Source organism: Ornithorhynchus anatinus, chromosome 4 (assembly GCF_004115215.2).
Source record: "Ornithorhynchus anatinus isolate Pmale09 chromosome 4, mOrnAna1.pri.v4, whole genome shotgun sequence".
Lineage (NCBI taxonomy): Eukaryota > Metazoa > Chordata > Mammalia > Monotremata > Ornithorhynchidae > Ornithorhynchus > Ornithorhynchus anatinus.
In genome coordinates this window covers 54,843,815-54,864,474 of record NC_041731.1, presented here as the reverse complement: position 1 = coordinate 54,864,474, position 20,660 = coordinate 54,843,815, and the positions used below count along the sequence as shown (strand labels likewise).

The following is a 20,660-nucleotide window of genomic DNA, read 5'->3' as shown; positions in this document are numbered from 1 at the left end:
TACTGGAGTCAGAGGTGCAATAACTCAGACCTGTACTGAGATCTCTCATTCATTGTTCTGAGACCTTTATTATTATTAGTATTATTATTATTCATGGTATTTATTGAGCACTTACTATGTGCCAGGCACTGTACTAAGCACTGAGGATACAAAGTTGGACACAGTCTGGGTGTCCCACATGGGGCTAACGGTCTTTAGTTTCACTCTACAGATGAGGAAAATGAGGCACAGAGAAGTCAAGTGATTTGCCCAAGGTTAAACAGCAGACAAGTGGAGCCAGGATTGGAACCCAGGTCCTTCTGACTCCCAGGCCCATGCTCTATCCACTAGGTCATGCCACCTCTTTTGGGTCAAGGATGTCACCTACCTACCCCAAAACTTTTAAATCATCATGAGACTAGTCTTAGCACATAGCAGTGCTGGGGGTTAATGAATGAATGTGTGATGTGTAGATAAACATAGTTACCTAAATGCCAAATGATGATATCTGAGTTCAGGGAAAATAGAACTTTGGATAAATAGGAGCTCATTATCAGTGTTGCTGTGGGTGTCATTTGCCTTTGAGTGTTTCGGGTGACAGGGAGATAATCAGGGCTGCACTGTGTCCAAGATCTCCTCAGTTGACCTTGTCCCAGAGGATAGGACTAGCACAGTTACTGTTTTCTGGGTGTTTTTTTTTCCCCAATGGTTTCATTTGCCAGTTTCCCTGGCTCAGAAGCATCTCATAAACCCTGCTCAGACTAGACCAAATCCACATAAAATAGTTTTGCTTGAAAAAGTTTTGGGCAGAAAACTGAGGAGCTAAGACTTTGAACTTTGAGTAAAACATAAGCTCCACCCTCACTTATGACTTGAACCATGCCAGACACGACTGTTGCCTACCACCCATGGGCTTCTTTGAAGACTACTTAATGAGGAGTATCTACCTCACATTTTCCCCTTCTACAGGGAACTGTGGACAGGGCTGCTTAGGGAGTGGGTAAACAAATAAGGAGGAAAACCTCAGCTGTCATTATGACATAAGGTAAAAGGCAAAAAGTAAATTCCATCTCAAGAGATGGGGTAAACTCCATCTGGAAAGCAAAAGTGTTTTAAGATACAGGACAGGAATAACTAAGGGGGCCTTCCCATACTGAAATGGTGGCATGCGCAGCATTGTTGAGTTTGGAATTCCTAGTTCCGGACTCAATCCCATAACAAGCCCAGTGCGTCATTCTGCCTCCTTTGAGGTAGGACATTTATTCACTCTCTGGAAATACAACGGCAAATGAAATGTCCCTAGATCAGCACTGTGAATAGTCCTTCTTATCTCTCCAGCTAAAAGAGGTTAGGGAATCCCATTCCGGCACCTAGCACTGCAAATCGGGGTTTAAAGTTAAAGTCCTAAGCAGCCATTAAAACTAACCTGGAGTTTAGTTGTACAAAATAGCCATGAACTCATTCCTGAAATAAAAAAGGTATGTCATTCTTTAAAATATTGCTACTGGTTTTAGCTATAAATTGATGACCTAGCCAAAAGAATCAAGCACTGTAATCATAGACATTACCTGCCTCAGTAGTTGGAAAAAAAAACAAAAAACTTTTTTATGAAACAAAAGAACATGTGGTACAAGTTCATTCTGAGTTGCTTGGGGGCCTTAGTGTGTTTCTGCTGGTGACTCTAAGGCAGGTTTTTATTTTCAGTGAGATGGGGAAATGAACTAGGGCACACCAAGACATGCTTGTTCTTGTTCCCAAAGTTTTGGGACTAGCATAAAACGTTCAACAGGAGGCATCCCCTATTGGGTGGCTGGGTCATTTTATATAATTTGTTTAGTGGCCCAAAGAAAACTTGAATTCTAGTTACCTGGAAAAAAAAAATTAATGCACTGGACCCTGGACCAAGAATGTAATAGAAACCCAATCCTGCATTTTTAAGAAAAAACAAACTCTGAACTATTTAAAACCTTCTTCTAAGCCTACCATTAATATAAAGGAGATTAGCTCTTTAAATAAAATAAGATATGCAGACTAGGACTAATAGTATATGCTGAGTATGATTCTTAAATGTGCATTTTGAGAGAGAATATGCACACATGCGCACATTTAGGCACTATACTTTGAAAACAAAATACACTTACTCTTTGAGATAGGTTGCCAAAAGAACAATTTTCACATATGGGAAAACTGAGACAAAATATGAGTTATTTAGCTCAGGTTCCAGACAAAAATTAATGATGGAACCCAGATTAAAATCAGAGTTTCCTGACTGCTAGTCGAGTGATTTACCCAATGCTGTTACTCAAGCTTCTTATATGGCTTTTTAAAGTCTTGTATCTTTGCAAAACGAATCATTGATCTTCAAAAACAACTTTAAAAGACTTTTATAGTGATCATTCATATTAGAGGAGGAGTACATGCTGGGGGAAAGCCTTGAACATAAATGAACTATGATGGTGAGGTTTTGTTTTTTATGGTATTTAAGCATTTTCTATGTGCCAGGCACTGTACTAAGCGGAGGGGTAGTTATAAGGTAATCAGGTTGAACACAGCCCCAGTCCCACATGGGGCTCACAGTCTTAATCCCCATTTTAAAGATGAGGTAATTTAGGCACGTAGGAAGTGAAATGACTCCATTTATTCAGTCGTATTATTGAGCACTTACTGTGTGCAGAGCACTGCACTGACTTGCCCAAGACCACACGGCAGACAAGGGTGGAGCTGGAATTAGAACCCAGGTCCTTCTGACTCCCAGGCCCGTGCTTTATCCACTAGGCCATGCTGCTCCTTGTTGGATAACTCTTTAATAAAGTTCCAAAATAAACCGTTTCCCACTCCCTGAGAATGTGCAGTGTTTTAAAGCTGAGAGGAATGACCTTAATTATGGCATTGCATTCAGTTTAGGTGTTTAAGTGAAGCTGTGTTACGTCAAACAGCCCTGGCTAAGTCATGGGAACTGTTTCTTGTGGAAATCCCAATCCTGGGATTGCAGAGCTATTCTTGGTGAAAGGGCATCCCATTTAAGAAAGAAAGCAAAGACGGAGGCCATTAGACCCTGAGAAGCAGAATGTTAGCCGAGATCCCTGCAACATTTAACGTAAAACAAACAATTTCTCTGACTGGATTTTTCAATTGTTTTTTGTTTTGTTTTTTATATTTCTACAGTGGATGGAACTGAGGTTCAACTCGTTGGCAAAATGCCCACACTGCAAAAAAATGTAAGTTCTCTATCAGCAAAAAGACTCCTGCAGAGGGTTTCAGAAACCAAATGCCAGTGAACAGTAATAACGTGTCTGTATGTATTCATTGAAGGCGAGCTGGTGGGCGAGTATTTGCTTCAAACCCATGAACTTTTTGTAGATGAAATAAACAGGAACACATACCATTATAATAAATAGTTTCACTTTTGAATTTCAGGTGATTAGGCTTGATTATCATTCTGTGAAGATGAGATCAATTTTTAAGAAAGGCAAAAAGAAATTTCCTTTGCAGGCTTAACTCACCCCTCTCTCAGCCCCACAGCACTTATGTACATAACTGTAATTAATTTATATTTATATTCTTGTCTGTCTCCCCATTTACACTGTAAACTCATTGTGGGCAGGGAATGTGTGTACCAATTCTGTAATATTATACTCTCCCAAGTGCTTAGTACAGATGCTCTGCACAAAGTAAGTGCTCAATAAATACGATTCATGATTAAATTAGCAAAATCATCATTAATCTAGTTTATGGGGGGGTTTCTTAATGTTCTCAGTAGTTCACCATTTATTTTCATTGCAACCAAGCTTGGATTTATGCCAAAATAAACACTCTTATGTTTTTAATTTAAGGAAGACCAAGTCTGTCTTGTGCTCCTTAATGAGTATAATGCTTTTGATCCCCCTTTTCTGAAATGAAGATTAATTCTCTGGATGCCCAAGCATCTATCTGTTTCTGTTAAGTGACTTACAGATTTCTCACTTTTTTCAGAATCTATAACTGGGGGACTTTGGGGAATTGGTTAAAAAAAAGATAATGCGAAATTGGAAAAAGATTTACAGAGAAAGCCATATTTTCTAGTGGCTAGAAACTGAGGATGGTACATTTTTATTTAAGATAATATTATCTTAAAAAATGGAGGTTGTTGGTAATAATAATGATGGTAATAGTAATAACAATGGTATTTGTTAAGTGCTTACTATGTGCCAGGCACTGTACTAAGCACTGGGGTAGATACAAGATAATCGGGTTGGGTGTAGTTGGTGTTCCTTCCTCTGAACCTGTGTTGTATTTTAATTACAAAAAATTGAAGAAAAAAAGAATATGGATACTTGTCAATTTTTTTCTCAAACCGTCTCATTCATGTCTCATTGGCTGATGTCCATTTATTCTGAGGATGGAGAAAGCTATAGTGGCTTCTAGAAAAGAAGTAGAATTGGTGATTGCTACAAAAAGCAAATAATTAGAGGCAGCAAAATGTGTCCAGGCATCCATGTTTGGAAATGGTTCCAGATAGATACTAGAGTCAGGATTAAGTACTTTCTTTTGAGTGCTACTTCTCCTGAGTATATGTGCCCTTCTGGATTTATATATATATATATTTATATATGGTGCATTTTTAATTTTCACCCTCTTCTTCTAGTCTGTAAGCCCCTTGTGGCAGAGAATGTGTTTACCAACTCTGTCGTACTGTACTCTACCAAGTGTTTAGTCCAGTGTTCTTCACACAGTAAGTAATCAATGCCAGTGATAGAGTGACTGGAAGCCAATAATGATAGCATTTGTTTAGCTCTTACTATGTGTCAAGCACTGTTCTAAGCGCTGGGGTAGATACGAGCTAATCCGGTTAGACACAGTCCCTGTCCCTGTTACAGATGAGGTAACTGAGGCACAGAGAAGTTAAGTGACTTGCCCAACGTCACACAGCGGACAAGTGGTGGAGCCAGGATTAGAACCCATGTCTTTCTGACTCCCAGGCTTGTGCTCTGTCTGTTAGGCCGTGCTGCTTCTGACACTCATAAGCACTGCAAACAGTGTAATTGAGAGTATATTATTTGGTAAGTTTTCTCATATGGAATGTTTAATCTTTCCTGGAACTAAAGATAGCTTCACTGATGCCAGAATAAAAGGGTTAGCAGGTACAAGAAAATACAGCATAATGGAATGATAGCTATCCACATTTGGGCCTTAGACACACAAAGGTTTTGTAACAGAAAGGGACGGTTAGTAAGGATGGCAGCTATTTCCATACTGTGCTGAGGCTAAAACTGTTAAACCCTCAAGGCTACTCTGGCCTAAAATTCCCAGGTACTTTAAGGGTAGTTCAAGTTTGCATTTAAAGCAGCGTGGCTCAGTGGAAAGAGCCCGGGCTTGGGAGTCAGAGGACATGGGTTCGAATACCGGTTCTGCCACTTGTCAGCTGTGTGACTGTGGGCAAGTCACTTCACTTCTCTGGGCCTCAGTTACATCATCTGTAAAATGGGGATTAAGACTGTGAGCCTCACGTGGGACAACCTGATGACCCTGTATCTACCCCAGTGCTTAGAACAGTGCTCTGCACATAGTAACCACTTAACAAATACCAACATTATTATTTAAAGTGCTCTCTGCATGAAGACTGCAAGGTCAGTCCCACAAATAGTCTACTTGTTACTGACTTGTCTATTCAAACTGCTTCTTTGTATCTGTTTGTTGCAGATAACAGGAAGCCAATTGCCCAGAATGATCTCCAAAAGGCTGTCACTATGACTGCCCACAACATGTTTTTTTAATTATTATTATTGTTATTATAATTCCCACTGGGGCCACATGAGCATTAGGAACAGATCTGAATCTATTTCCAGGAATGATGTGGACCTAATCCAAAGCACAGGGTGTGTTTTCAAAATTGGCAGGATCAATTGACTTGGAGTAGCACTTGGACATTTTTCTTGCTGGCCAATGGATTTGCCCCATTTAGCCTTTTTCCAGCACTGGCCAATGGCACCTGCATCTCTCTGGCAAGTGCCTGATTCCTGAGTATTGATCATCACCTTTATACCACAGCTCTGCATGCTAACTAAAGATCAGTTTTGACATTTCCTAAGTTTTTCAGTTATCAAAGAAAGTTTCTCCAGTTTTGAACAGATATTTTGCCTTCATGCTGGATCAGCATGGCGTAGTGGATAGAGCAAAGGCCTTGGAGTCAGAAGACTACGGGTTCTAATCTCAGGTCTACCACATGTCTGCTGTGTGATCTTGGGTGAGTCACCTCACTTCTGTAGGCCTCAGTTGCCTCACCTGTAAAATGGGGATTAAGAGTGTGAGCCCCATGTGGTACAGGGACTGTGTCCAGCGTGATTAATGTGTATCTACCCCAGTGCTTAGAAAAGTGCTTAATTATTTATTATTATTATTTTTATATTATTATAAATTTTTATTATAATTATTAATATTACATGTTTTTCGGTGACCTCACAGTAATAAAAATGCTGTCCATGAGAGGCAAGGTTTGGAGGGACCCTCACTCCCAAACTTGTGTTTTGAAAAAGTTGAATTTAACATGGAGTATCATCCAGCGCTCAGTACAGTGCTTGGCACATATTAAGCACTTAAGAAATACCATCATTATTATTATTATATTATTCCCCTTTTTTCTTCATTTGCTAGCAAGATTAACCAAAATACAAAGAACTTGCTCTAATGTTGAAATCAGTCCATAGCATTATTAATTGAGTACCTACTAGGTACAGATCCCTTCACCAAACACTCAAAAAGGTATTCAGAAAGTATTATCAACCAATCAGTAGTACTTACTGAACGCTCACTGTGTGCAGAGCAGATGTTTGACTAGGCATTTGGGAGAGCTCAGTAGAGTTAGAAGTCACGGCAAAGGAATCCAAGTCAGGAATCTTCCTGCCCTCAAGAACCTCCTACCTACTGGGGAAGCACAGCCTAATGAAGAAATCAAGCACACATAACACAGACAAACATACATAAATTAGTAATATGTGAGCAAAGGAACAAGTGAAAAGAACAAGCCAGTAAAGAACTAACTGACTCAAATGGAGATATCAGTTCTGAGGTTGCTGGGGTTATGTCATGATAGGAAATGCATGCTGGAGGTGGTTTTCAGAAGGCCTTTGCTGGAGAAAAAAGATGTGGCTCCAAGATGAAAGGGAATGGCAAAAGCAGTTGATGGAGGGAAAGTTGAGAGAGAGAATTTTCTTGGGTGCATCAAGAGCACAAGCTGGGATGAAGCCAGGATTCAGGGAGCCAGGTGATAGTCTTGAAACCAATGGTTAAGAGCTTTGAGAAGGTTTGGGCACTCTTTGAGGAAGGGAGAGGGTTCGACTAATATTTTAAAAAGATAATATACGTCGTATTTACCGTCTTAAAAGAGGAGGCCAGAGATAGGAAGATAGGTAAGGAAACTGTTGTAATAGTCCAGTCAGAAGATTAGAGAGTTTAAAAAGGATAGCGGTTACAGAAGTGGATGAGAGGGTTAAAATCAGCGATACATTATTGAGCAAGAACTGCAGGATTTAGACAGATTGAGTGTGGGAGATAAATGAGAGAGCAGTCAGAGATGAGTCAGAGTTGACACCACTGTTGCAAGTTTGTGGGATAAGGAGGATGGTGGAATAATTGGCAATGATGCAAAACTCAGGGAAAAAGAGTGAGTTTAGGAGAGAAGGTAAGTTGAGTTTTAGCCATACTGTATTTAAGTTGCTAACAGGTCACCCGAATGGAGATGTCCCCAAAACAGGAGGAAACATGAGGTAGAAGAACAGGAGATCAGCAGAATGGATGGGACATTTTTTGTTTTGGTTTTGTTTTATGGTATTTAAGTGCTTACTATGTGCCAGGCACTGAACTAAGCAGTGGGCTACCTACAAGATCATCAGGTTGGACGCAGTCTATGTCCCACATGGAGCTCACAGTATTAATCCCCATTTTACAGATGAGGTAACAGGCCCAGAGAAGAGGAGTGACTTGCCCAAGGCCACATAGAAGACAAGTGGCAGAGCCAGGATTAAGCAGGCAAAGATGAACTTGTCCTCTCCCAAATTTTCCTGTCACTGTGGATGGCGCAACCATCCTTCCTGTCTCACAAGCCCGCAACCTCGGTGTCATCCTTGACCCAGCTCTCTCATTCACCCCACACATGCAATCCGCCCCCAAATCCTGCCGGTCTCACATTCACAACATCACCAAAATCCTTCTGGTGATGATTCTTCTGACTCCCAGGGCCATGCTCTATCCTCTAGGCTGCACTGCTTCTTACCCTTTGAGAGAGTTTACATCTGGGATTTTAATTTCCATTTCATTTCCAGCTCATTTCCAAGTAAATTTGTGAGGTGGTTGGAAGTTAAAGAGAAAGGCCTTAGGGGTCCACAGGGACCTCTAGCAGTTAAAGTCTTTGAATAGCTTGGGGGGACTATGCTCTACCTCGGGGAGCTCATCTCTCTCCCACAAATTCCACTAGTTCCTCTATACTGTTGGCTCCCAAATTTACCTAGCTAACTCTGACCTCTGTCCTCTGCACGCCCACATTTCCTCTCACTTCCAGGACATCTCCGCACGAAGGAATGAATCGATCAATGGTATTTATTGAGTGCTTACTGTTTGCAGAGTACTGTATTGAGTACTTGGGGGAATACAGTGCAATATGTCCAGAACTGAATCTTCAGAGCCCTCTTTCTTAAGCACCAACCCCTATTTCTACCCTGTTTACCTTCTTCCTCCTATCTGTAATTTATTTTAGTATTTTTCTCCCCTGCTAGATGGTAAGCTGTTGCAAGTCAGGGCAGGTCATGTTCACAAACTCTGTTGTACTCTCCAAAGAACTTAGTACAGTGCTCTGACACAGTAAGCACTTTTAGGAGTTGATGACAGTATTCTTTGCTAGGGAAAAAATGAAGTTTTTAGGGGGAAAGGATAAAGTTATGGTGGCAGGGATTGGCAAGGTTGTTTTTGGAATTTCTCCCAGGATTGGAGGGATAAAGAAAATGGGTTGAAAATGTGAGTCAGGGTTGGGAGTTGCTAGTACAGGAGTGACTGCATAACCAGTCTACCTTCCCTTAATGACCAGATTGACACTCTCATCACCACCCTCTCCACTGAACTCAACTCACTACCTTTTCCTTTTTATCTCTTCATCGTTCCCGTACCAGTGTCCTACGGCACTGGCTCACTTTCACAGTCAACTTCCTTTGCTCCTATGCACAAACTGCAGAGTACCTCCGGCAGAAGTCTAGATATCAGGCTGACCTCCTTCCTTCCTTCATTCATTCAGTCATATTTATTTGGCACTTACTGTTTGCAGAGCACTGTACTAAATGCTTGGAAAGTACAATACAGCAATAAAGTGAGAAAATCCCTGCCCACAACAGGCTTACAGTCCAGAGGGAGGAGACAGACATTCATTCAATAGTATTTATTGAGCGCTTACTATGTGCAGAGCACTGTAGTAAGCGCTTGGAATGTACAAGTCGGCAACAGATAGGGACACTCCCTGCCTTTTGACGGGCTCAAAGTCTAATCGGGGGTAGACATTAAAACAAGTAAACAGGCATCATTATAAATAAATAGCATTATAGATATAAATACCTAAGTGCTGTGGTGCAGGGAGAAGGGATGAAGAGCAAAGGGGATGAGTCGAGGTGATGCGGAAGGGAAGGGGAGCTGAGGAAAAGGGGGCTTAGTCTGAGAAAGCCTCTTGGAGGAGGTGAGTCTTCAGGAGGGCTTTGAAGAGGGGAAGAGTGATTGGTGGATTTGAAGACGGAGTGCATTCCAGGCCGGAGGTAGGATGTGAGCCAGGGGTCAGTGGCGAGACAGGTGAGATTGAGGCACAGTGAGAAGGTTAGCACCAGAGGAGTGGAGTGTACAGGCTGGGACGTAGAAGGAGAGAAGGGAGGTGAGGTAAGAAGGGGCAGGGTGATGGAGAGCTTTGAAGCCAATAGTGAGGAGTTTTTGCTTGGTATGGAATTGGATAGGTAACCATGGAGATTTTTGATGAAGGGGGTGACATGCCCAGAATATTTCTGTAGAAAGATAATCTGGGCAGCAGAGGGAAGTATGGACTGAAGTGGGGAGAGACAGGAGGTTGGGAGGTCAGAAAGGAGGCTGTTGCCGTAATCCAGTTGGGATAGGATGAGTGATTGTACTAACGTGGTAGGTAGCAGTTTGGATGAAGGGAAAAGGGTGGATCTTGGCGATGTTGTGAAGGCGAGACTGGCCGGAGTTGGTGACGGATGGGATGTGTGGGGTGAATGAGAGAGCAGAGTCAAGGATGACACCAAGGTTGCGGGCTTGTGAGACAGGAAGGATGGTTGTGCCATCCACAGTGATGGGAAAGTTTGGAAGAGGATAAGTTCATCTTTGCCAGCTTTATCTCTGGCCCTTTCTCTATTATTATTTCTCCATCTCCATTGACTCCATTACCCATTGCCCTCACTAATTATTTCAGATGTTTAACCTACTCCTCAAATCCCATGTTCCCCTATTCTCCCCCACCTATCTCTTGCCTGTGTTGACCTGGCCATGTACTTCATTGAGAATATTGAAACCATCAGGGGTGATCTTCCTAATATCTCTTATACTCCTCTCCAGTCCCTCCCTTCTACTTATTCAACTCTACCGTCTTTCCCAACAGTATCTCATGCATGACGTAGTGGATAGAACAGAGGCCTGAGAGTAAGAAGGTCGTGGGGTTCCAGTCCCAGCTCTGCCACTTGTCTGCTGTGTGACCTTGGGCAACTCACTTTACTTCTCGGTGCCTCAGTACCTCATGTGTAAAATGGGGTTCGAGACTGCGAGCCCCACGTGGGACAAGGAGCTAACCTGATTAGCTCGTATCCACACCAGCGCTTAGTACGGTGCCTGGCACACAGGACGTGCTTAACAAATACCCTAATTATTATTATTATAATCAGTCTTGCAGTGGAACTAAGCTTTCTGGACAGTTGATTGGATTTTCTGACTTGGCTGAAAATAGCTTCTGACCACCGTAGAAACTCTGTGGACAAGAACAGGGATGCTGCTGGTCTTTCTTTCCCACCACCATATGCTACCCACTCTTCATGGCTACCAAAGCCTGTCACCTCTGCCCAGCCCAGGTGTAGCTGCTGCAGTTGGGCAGCCAGACTCTGTAAAAAGTAACAGTGGGATCAGCAGTAACTGAAGCTGAAAAAGAAGAGGAGGAGGAGTCACGTTCTCATCCCTTCTCTTTTCCTCTGTTTCCTCCTCCCCTTCTTGACTGCTCCCTTCTCCAATGGATACACAAACAGTAACCGCCACTGACATTCTTCACAGACCCACACAAAATTTCCCACAAATACATTCCGCTGCGTGCACATTGCCTAGTCTCATTCACTCATCCATCACTCACTTAGGAGTCACTGGAGGATTTTCTGTAAGCTTTTTGAAGATGTTCAAGGGTAACTCGGCCCTATTAACATATCTCATTGTTTTATTAACGAGGAGGAAAGATTTAGAAGTAGCAAAACATCAATTGTTGTGCTCTTGCGGTCATGATTCAGAATATCTGGACTGACATCAGGGGATTGAAAGACCCCATAAAATAGATTGTTACACGAAACACAAATCCCCAGGAGACTTCATCCTGAATAGTGGCAGAAATTGGCTTGAGAAGCCCAGATTCTTAAGGTTTGTAAGGGTTGGAATGGAGAGGATGGAGGAGGATGTGAGGTTGTGGGGATAAAGTCACTTTCTAGCTCTTTCCAACACATACAAACCCGAAGAAACTGGGGTCCCATTCTCCTGTTGCCAGAGGACGGAATCAAGCAGAACTCCAGGGGCTGCTTTGGTGCTGGGATGAATGATTAACTTGATAATTAATAATAATTGTGGCATTTAAGTGTTTTCTATGTGCCAGGCACTGTACTCAGCATAGGGGTAGATACAAGTTCATGAAGTTGGACACAGTCCCTGTCCTTCATGGAGCTCACAGTCTCAATCCCCATTTTACAGATGAGGTAACTGAGTTACAGAGAAGTGAAATGACTTGCTCAAGGTCACACTGCAGACAAGTGACAGAGCTGGGATTAGAACCCATGACCTTCTGACAGGTCCATACTCTATCCACTATTCCAACTTGATTTTTCATTATAATATGATAACTCAATTGAAGAAAATTGTAAAATTTTAAAGTAATTTTTAGTCAAACACATCCGAAAAATATTGCCTTTTAATAATAGAATGCTTCTGGAGCAGAATTTTTTTGTTGTTTTTGAAGATGAATATCTTATCAGTTTCTGTTGACAATGACTTATAATCCCTGAGCCACCAGATAATGCTTGAGTAGTTGTTATTAATGGTCTGGGTACTAGGTTGAGGAACTGTACCTTGCTCTGAGAACTTCTGGAGCCTTGCAGAGAAGTACAGATGGAATGAAGAAGCTTAAAACACTTGACAACATTCCAAGAAGCATGAGGAATGTTTAGGGAATTCTAGTCACATGCTACACGTGATAGCTTGCTGGGTTTTTGATTGATTTATGCTAGGAAGTGAGTGGTGTCTCATGATTGTTTTCCCTTTGCTGTTATAAGTTAATTTGTTTCAGAAATGAAAAACATAATCGCTTGTGTGTGCAAATGAGGAAAGTCCTGGCAAAGTTGAATTTCTCAGCTAAAAGTTCCTTTCTTCTGGCATGTCCCCCATGTTTTGTAAAATCTCTATAATACCTGCAGAGAATTTCAGAATTCAGTAAAAACTCAGTTGATGAAGGGAAATATAGAAATAATTGTTAAATTTAAGTCTCATCCTTGAATCTCGTCATGGCCATTTGTTGATATTACATAATTGAAGGTTTATGATTTCTAGAAGAAAAAGAACATGATTTATTTGAATTGTTAGTTACATTATTCCTAAAATTTGTTCTTTTTTGGCAATTTCATTTACACAGCTAAGGATCATAGTATTTTTCCCACTTTTTTCTGATTTAAAAGAAGCCTGAGTTATGAAGTGCAATATATATCAAATACAGTGGGGATAGCAGTGGGGATAGCAGTGGGGACAGGATTCTCTTGATCCTTAGGCCAGGCTCAATTTTAATTTGAAAAATCTTGCCGCCTTAATCTTCAAAACTGTATAGGACCCTCAACCTTAAGAGTTAGACTTACGTTGGACCTGAAGCCTCTATGTGTCACCTGACGTGGCTTACAATGTGATATTCTTTTTTAGATTGAAGAGGAATTACCTGAAAGATGATGATAATGATAATGGTATTTAAGCGCTTACTCTGTGTCAAGCACTGTTCTAAGCACTGGGGTAGATACAAGCTAATCAGGCTGGACACAGTCCCTGTCTTACATGGGGCTCACAGTCTTAATCCCCATTTTACAGATGAGGGAACTGAGGCACAATGAAGAGAAGTAACTTGCCCAAGGTCACACAGCGGACAAGTGGCAGAGCTGGGATTAGAACCCAGTCCTTCTGACTCCTAATCCTGTGCTCTATCCACTAGGTCATGTTCCTTATCAAAAATTGTTCAACTGTATTTATTGAGCACTTACTCTGTGCAGAACACTGAACTAAGTGCTTGGGATAGTACAATCCACATCCCCTGTGTACAACAGTGATCAGGGTTTTATCCTTTCACCCCCCTCTAGATTGCAAGCTAATTTGGCCACTGAATGTGTACTCGCCCAAAGTTTAGTTGAGTGCTCTACACACAGTAAGCGCTCAATAAATATGATTGAATGAATGAATGCGTTACCTCCTAGTGGTAATCTTAGGAGTTGGAGAAGGGCATTTGTTCTTCATGGCCACAGAGGTATTTTATTGCAGAACACACAGTTTTACAATAGCGGGTGTTTTCACTATGCATTTTGGGGTGAACAGTGTTAAGGAATTGGATGGCCATTCTTCCGACAAATATGCTTTTTTCTAGATAGAGCACAATGTGATAAGAGAAGAAATAGTGGTGCACGTGAACCTGATTTAGTCAAGCCAAATATACTATAACGTAACTCTTCCTAACAACTCTTATCACGGATATAGTTCGCAGCAATAGGAGGCCATAGGCCCAAGATCTTAGTGCAGTACATTTTTTTTCTCCCCTTAATTTCTCTCTATCTCCCAATGAAATAGGAGCCCCTTTTAGCCATCCCGCTAGCTGTCTGTGCTATTCAAAAACCTCATGACAATTCTGGCTGTGTTGTGACCTTAGTGGTATAACCACGACTTAGATTTCCAGTGATCAAGGTCAACCTCCTTTTTTTAACCACTTTCAGATTATTATTTAATTACCATTGAACGTAGAAATAAGCTTCGAACATTGATAATATGTCTGTTGATAAACAGAACAGAGTCGCATGCCTTTCTGCTCCCAGGACTCCCAGGCTGACATTTTATATGCACTTTATTTTTCAAAGCCCTCTATTAGATAATAATCGAAATCCTTATGCTACTAAAATTTAATGAATTCTAGTGTAGAATGTCTCCTGATTGTCTTGGCTGCAAATTCAGCTGAAATTTGATCTCTAAAACTTAAAGCAGTGGATAGACTGAGCATGCGGTGTGAGATGACTCTGTTATGACATTTAAAATCTTGCTTCAGTGTGCCTGGTGATTAGAATAAAATCTTTATGCAGCCATGCATATGTCAGCAGGGTTCTTGGGTTCAGGGTCTCAATGGATAAGAAGACAAAAGACTTTGACTTTCTTGGTGTTACCTTTTGGGAAATTTTCATGAAATCTGTTTTGGGAAGAGTGGGACTGGCCACTGGTTTAGCTGTTCTCTTGCTTCGGGGCAGACCGGCTGGACCAGATGATTTCTCGAGGTTGTTTTTTTTTTCCACTAGATGATTCTCTGAATACATCAAGCACTAAATTATCTTGTATATCTTCCTATGAAAAATGGCTGTGGAGTGAGAAATATCACCAGCTCAGACATCTGTATTCAATTCATTTGAACACCTGTACATCTTTTTCTTCACATAACCTTGTCAGTGAATTTGAATAAAGGGAGAAAACTGTACATAGTTGAGAGAGACTGTACATAGTTGAAATAAGTGTAACTGTTCATGTTTGTGTTTGTTTTCACACATGTAGTTCGTCTGTGGGGAGTGCACTGCCTCGAAGACGTTGCTGTGCGTACATTACCATCGGAATGATATGTATTTTCGTTGCGGTTGGGTTGACGGTGAGTAAGGTTTGAATGGTGGAATGATTTTATAGCATTTCTGACTTTACCACTGAGTGAAATCTAAGCCATTGCAGTTGTTGCTATGGTATTTGTTAAGCCCTTACTATGTGTCAAGCAGTGTTCTAAGTGATGGGGCCGATAAGAAGTTAATCAGGTTGGACACTGTCCCTGTCCTACATGGGGCTCAATCTAAGTAAAAGGGAGAACAGTCATATTCCCATTTTACAGATGAGGAAACTGAGGCTTAGAGATGTTAAGTAGGAATAATGATATCACAGATTTTTTTGAGTGACTTGCAAGGTCACGCAGCCGGCAAATGGCAGAATCAGAATTAAAATTTAGTTCCTCTTACGCTCATGCCCTTTCCACTGGGCCACACTGCTCCTCACTTTCTATGTACATTCTACAAAATGTTATTGTGCAGCTAATAGCCATTCTGGCAAAAACCATTAGCTTGCATAGCTGCTGGACCATGTAAAAGGAACTGCTTTTGTTTTGGGGATTCATAATCCCATGCCTCCTCCTCCCTACCTTGCTCTGAAAGAAAGGCAAAGAGGGACTCCTTTAGCCTTGGGACAGAAGGGCCAGTTGTTTATAGCCCACCGCTACCAGGTCCTCTGTTTTCACCTGTTTTGAGGGAACTACGGGTGACAGAAGCCAGCTGGGGAGAGTGGATACCTTGACCACCAAGTTGTTATTTCCCTCTATCTCTCACCTGGTTTCTGTTTACTCTCTGGCAAGAAAATTTTAAAGAAGAAATAAGGTACTTAGTGAGCCCATTGTGGGAGGGGAATGATTATCTTGTGCCTGGTCCAATGCTTAGAACAGAGTTTGACCCATAGTAAGCACCTAACAAATGCCATAGTTAATAATTAAGAGGATCAGGGATGAAATTTCCATCAGCCTCTCACATCTCCTCCTTCTCCTCTTTACCCTCCTCTTGGCATCTGCTGCACTACCCTAATTCTTAAAAAAAAAAAAAATCTCCAAAGGTGAATGGGAGTCACATTTGAGCAGAGTGGTTAGTTTACCCAAAAATATATGCTACTGGGACACTACTGTGTGCCATTACATTATATTCTCCACATACTCTATTATACATGTTCTTCCTCTGCCTTTTGGAGGATTATGAAGATTGAGGCAAAAATGAAAATCCATCAGGCAAAACGGGGTAGTATTTGTGAGGGCCTGGTGCGGTGGGGACCCTGACGGAGATTAGCCTTTTCAGCCCCACTCACAGCCATGGATAAGTTCTATCACCAGTAGTATTATCTCCAAAGGGGGACCATTCCTGCAATAATGCGGTCTCACTGGGAAGGACCCACAGCTGAGCATCTTAGGTGAAAATTAGACCAGCAGTGGCAGAACTGCAGCAAAGTGGAATCTCTGCAGCCAGAATTCCCTTAAGACTGCCTTCGAGCCTCACTCCATAGCTGTCGGATGGCATCTCGTGCTTCACCACCCTAACTCCTTCTGCCTGAGAAATTGTTCCTTGCTGGAAATCAACCTCTCCTGTTTCTGAGGAAAATGGTTAATGACTGCCCAAGGCTAGTCTTTCAGAATAATTTTCACAGTACTTAAGGCTTGACAACAGTTTGTTTGAAGGCGGTTAGCCAGCATCCAACTTCATTATATTTTAGGAGGGATTCTGCTGCTTCAATTTTTAGAGTGAGGAAAATCGTGTTTGTGAGTGAATGTAATTTTCAAAGTGAAGCACAGTTTTCTAAACACAAAAGTATTTCCTCAAATATATTGAGATTTTGTTTTTCTTTTTTTTTTTAGGTTGGAACGCAAGATTTTGCCAGACGGTTTCATGCAACTTATGTATCTTGGGCAATTGCCTATCTCTTAGGCTTGATCTGCCTTATCCGTGCTTGTTACTGGGGAGCCATAAAAGTCAGTTATCCAGAACACAGTTTTGCATAAAACTTTATGGTAAATAGTTACAGGTGAGATCTTTAGCAGTTCAGGATAAACACTCTGGATATCTTAAAGCTCTTTTTGTCAGTGTCTGTTACAAATAGTTTCAAGACTGGGTGGTCTTTTAAGGACAGATGTTCTTTGCACTGCAAAGTCTGCAAATAATTTATTTTGCTGCTAGATGTCCAATTTCTGAATAAAGCTATGTTTACATGTTCTTTGTCTTAAAGGGTACTCTTAAATTTCTCACCTCCATATATTTCATCTATTGTCCATTTTAAAGAGCAACATATGCCATTACTCAATCTGTTGGTATTTGTAAAAGCAAAGATGCCCACGAGTGTTTCTACAATGGCTTCTCATTTGTACTTAAATTTGAATTAGAACAGTATCAAAGTGGCTTGCTTTAAAATTTTAAGCAATAAGCATTTTGCTTCATATGCTTATTGTAACTTTTACCTAAAGTCCTACTGACCTTGTTCAGGAATGGCATTTGGTTGTACCCTCAAAGACTGTACACTATTGCTAAAGAAAAAAAAACAATTGTAAATCTTACATGATTCCAGGTTTTTCAGGGAGAAAGAACAATACTTTGTTAGTATCTTAAAAACAATAGAATAATGAAAAAATTGATCTGCCAACAAATGGATATCCATGTGATTCTAGGAATTCATTTTTTTTTTGACCAGTATTGAAAGACCTGGTTTAGATCGAAGAGCCTTAATTCTAGTCATTTGTATAATGTCCTCTACAATGCCTAGGGGAAATGCTTCATACGAGATGTTTGTAATATTTAACTCTACCTAGGAAGCTAGGATTACAATAGACTATTTCTTGATATTTGATCATGGCAAAGGTTCCCTACTGGGGAAGTTCTGCAGTGCTCATTTGCAAAGGGAGTGAGATATTTTACAACAGCTAAAGTAATAGTGTACCTAGATACTTTTATCATTATGCCAAAATACAGCTGGTCAAGTTAACATACCATTTATTCAAGAGACTGGAGTCAGAAACAAAAAGCAATTTAGTTTTCTACAAATTCACAAGGATTATGGGACCAGATCTTGTGCTGTCCGTCTTTAGGTTTTTGCTAAATTAAAAAAAAATGTCCTGACCTCTTTAGAAATTGGGGCCATATTAGGTAAATATGGCTGTCAGAAACTACTACAATATTTTAGATTATCTTTATTCCTGACTACGTTAGGCTGACATTCATATGAGGATTTAGAGTACAAGAATCTAAACCTCAAAGTGGCAATGATAGTCTTTGATGATATGTGTATAGATGCAGTAGCTCAGGATTACAGTGTATCTTTTAAAAATCAAATAATAAAAATCATTATTCAAAAATGGCCCTGTTTCTCTCCTATGTAATGAATAATATTTTGAAAGAAGAAATACTTTCTCCTATTATTCTCACTTGCCATCTTCTTTTGAAGATGTCCCATCAGTAGAAATGGGCTAAGAAAAAAGATGATAATAATCTCCCTAATATTTTGGGAGGGTGTGGGAAAGGAGGGAGGTGGAGTAAGAAAACTGTTGCATCTTAAATACACATTCTTCCAGGAAACACAGAAATGTCTAGACATCCTGTATAATTTTCCATTAAATTGTAAACTCCTCTAGGGCAAGATCTTGTCTTAAACTGCTTCTATATATTTCCCAAGCGCCTAGTATAGTGTTATGCACAAAGATGTTCACTAAAAATAACTAATAATGATGATTTTTTTTTCAGCACCTTTAATACCTGAGTCAAACTGAAAAGGAGTTGGTAAATAGTTATGAAATACAAGCTCATTTTTCAATTTCCAGATTATTGTAGTCATTGGCTTTCCCTTTTTTCCCTTTCTACTGGATGTTTTCTTATCATATTAGCCCCTCTGGGAGAAGGAAAGAGAGGTAAAACTCAAGATGAGCAATTTGGAGTCTTTCATTTTTCAGAGAGGAGGTTGACATCATTGGTTTAAAATGAGGTTTTGTATTGCCTGTGAATTTCATCTGGCTGTGTGGTCTCTATGCCCCAAGAGCAAAGGTATTTGGGACTCTGGCAACCTACTTTCCTTAGTTTGTGTGAATTTTTCAAAGTCCTTTAAAAAAAAAAGGTGGGGGGATAAATATAAAAGCAAATCTTATCTTGATTTGCTCTCCTTTTTTTTCCACAGTTTTTCCTTCTCCCTTACAGAAACCTTTTCAGGAGAGCTTCAATTACCTGAGTTGACCACAGACAACCAAAGACTTGATTAATATGGAGGATTACCAGCTTTGACTGCTACTTCTTCACTGGATGGGGACAGTGTGTTGAAAGAGAGCTTAGGGTAGGTGGGAAAGTCTCCTCTGCCAGAAACGTTACCCATCATTCTTGGTCTTTGACAAAATGTCATTTGATATCAGGGACCCAGTCAACTACAAGCCTTCCCTCTACCATTAGGGAAATTCCCCTCATCTTCTCTGGACTGTTAGCACTGGAACTTAGGAAACTAGGAACTTTGGAGAGAAGGGCGCTTGGTTTGGAGCAGCTGCTGAGAAGAAATGGTGATAGAATGAGCTAATTGGCTGGTATGCCTTCCCCAGGAACACATGGTACACAATGAATACTCATGGAGAATATTCCTGCCCATTGGCTCCCTTTCTTATTCCTTTTCCTCCACTCTGTCCTCTTCCCTTTCTTTCCTCGTCTCCTCCTTTACCTTTGTTTTAAGGCTTTCTGCCCAAGAGGTATCACCAAATCACCAGAATCACACAAAAAAAATTGCTTTTGGTGGTGTGTGTTTAACAGAATCCTTTACCTTGTATTTGCTTTTGATGCTATCTATTTTAGAATGTAAACTTTCTGCAGGTAGGGTACATCATTTTTCATTATTACTGTAATGCAGTATTACTGTAGCACCCAGCCACCTGTCCATCTGGATGCTTCAATTTGAAACAAATGTCTGTCAAATCTGCCTCAGACTGGGAACCTTATAATTAACAGATACATTTTAAACACCTAAGTGCACGGAGCGCTAACGGGGCAATATACACATCGATTCCAATAGGAAATGTCCCTTCCTTCTGGGAATTCTAAATTTTAAATAGAAATTTGGACACACCCACCAAGAAGACCAAACAAAGGACAAAACTGAAAGGAAACTGTTGGGCAAACTTGGAAGCAAAAGCTCAGGGATCAAGCCCAATAAAATGAATTATGACCCATACATACGGTATATTTTATGTGATGAGTAGACAAATACTGGTTTCAAAGCCAGCACTTGAGTCTGGGAAGTCCTCATGAAAGTATGCTTTATAGAGTTAGTTTGGAAAGAGGTACCCAACAACTGCTTGCATTTCAAATGTGTTCTCTCCCTTTCAAATGAAGTGTTTGATGCCAAAATCGTAAATGCTTTTTGCATAAGGCTGAATTGTATCTTTTTTGGAAGTATTTATTTTCACCTTAGGTCACAAGTAGGTCATACTTCCATCACTTAAGCCAGGTCAGCTCCACTGAGGTAATATTGGTGAACTTGGTAAGGAGTGCGCTGGAATGTGTGTGCTAAGTGACACAGAGCGGTAGAAGAATTATTATTTTTTTCTAAGTAAATTGAATCTGTAGCATCAAGTTGCTTCTAACATCTAACATCATTAAATAAGA

The 20,660-nt window shown here is 40.6% G+C and overlaps 1 protein-coding gene across 2 annotated transcripts in view; it reads left to right on the top strand.

The window, feature by feature from the left end:
• Positions 1-18,384, top strand: part of PIP4P2 (phosphatidylinositol-4,5-bisphosphate 4-phosphatase 2) — a 57,112-nt gene extending 38,728 nt beyond the window's left edge. For both annotated transcript variants that reach the window (XM_029064204.1, XM_029064202.1), the window contains exons 5-7: positions 3,145-3,197; positions 15,019-15,109; positions 16,895-18,384. In XM_029064204.1, the coding sequence (XP_028920037.1) occupies positions 3,145-3,197; positions 15,019-15,109; positions 16,895-17,055 (305 nt within the window). In that variant the 3' untranslated portion in view covers positions 17,056-18,384. The remainder of the gene's footprint in view (positions 1-3,144; positions 3,198-15,018; positions 15,110-16,894) is intronic.
• The last annotated feature ends 2,276 nt before the right edge of the window (positions 18,385-20,660 follow it).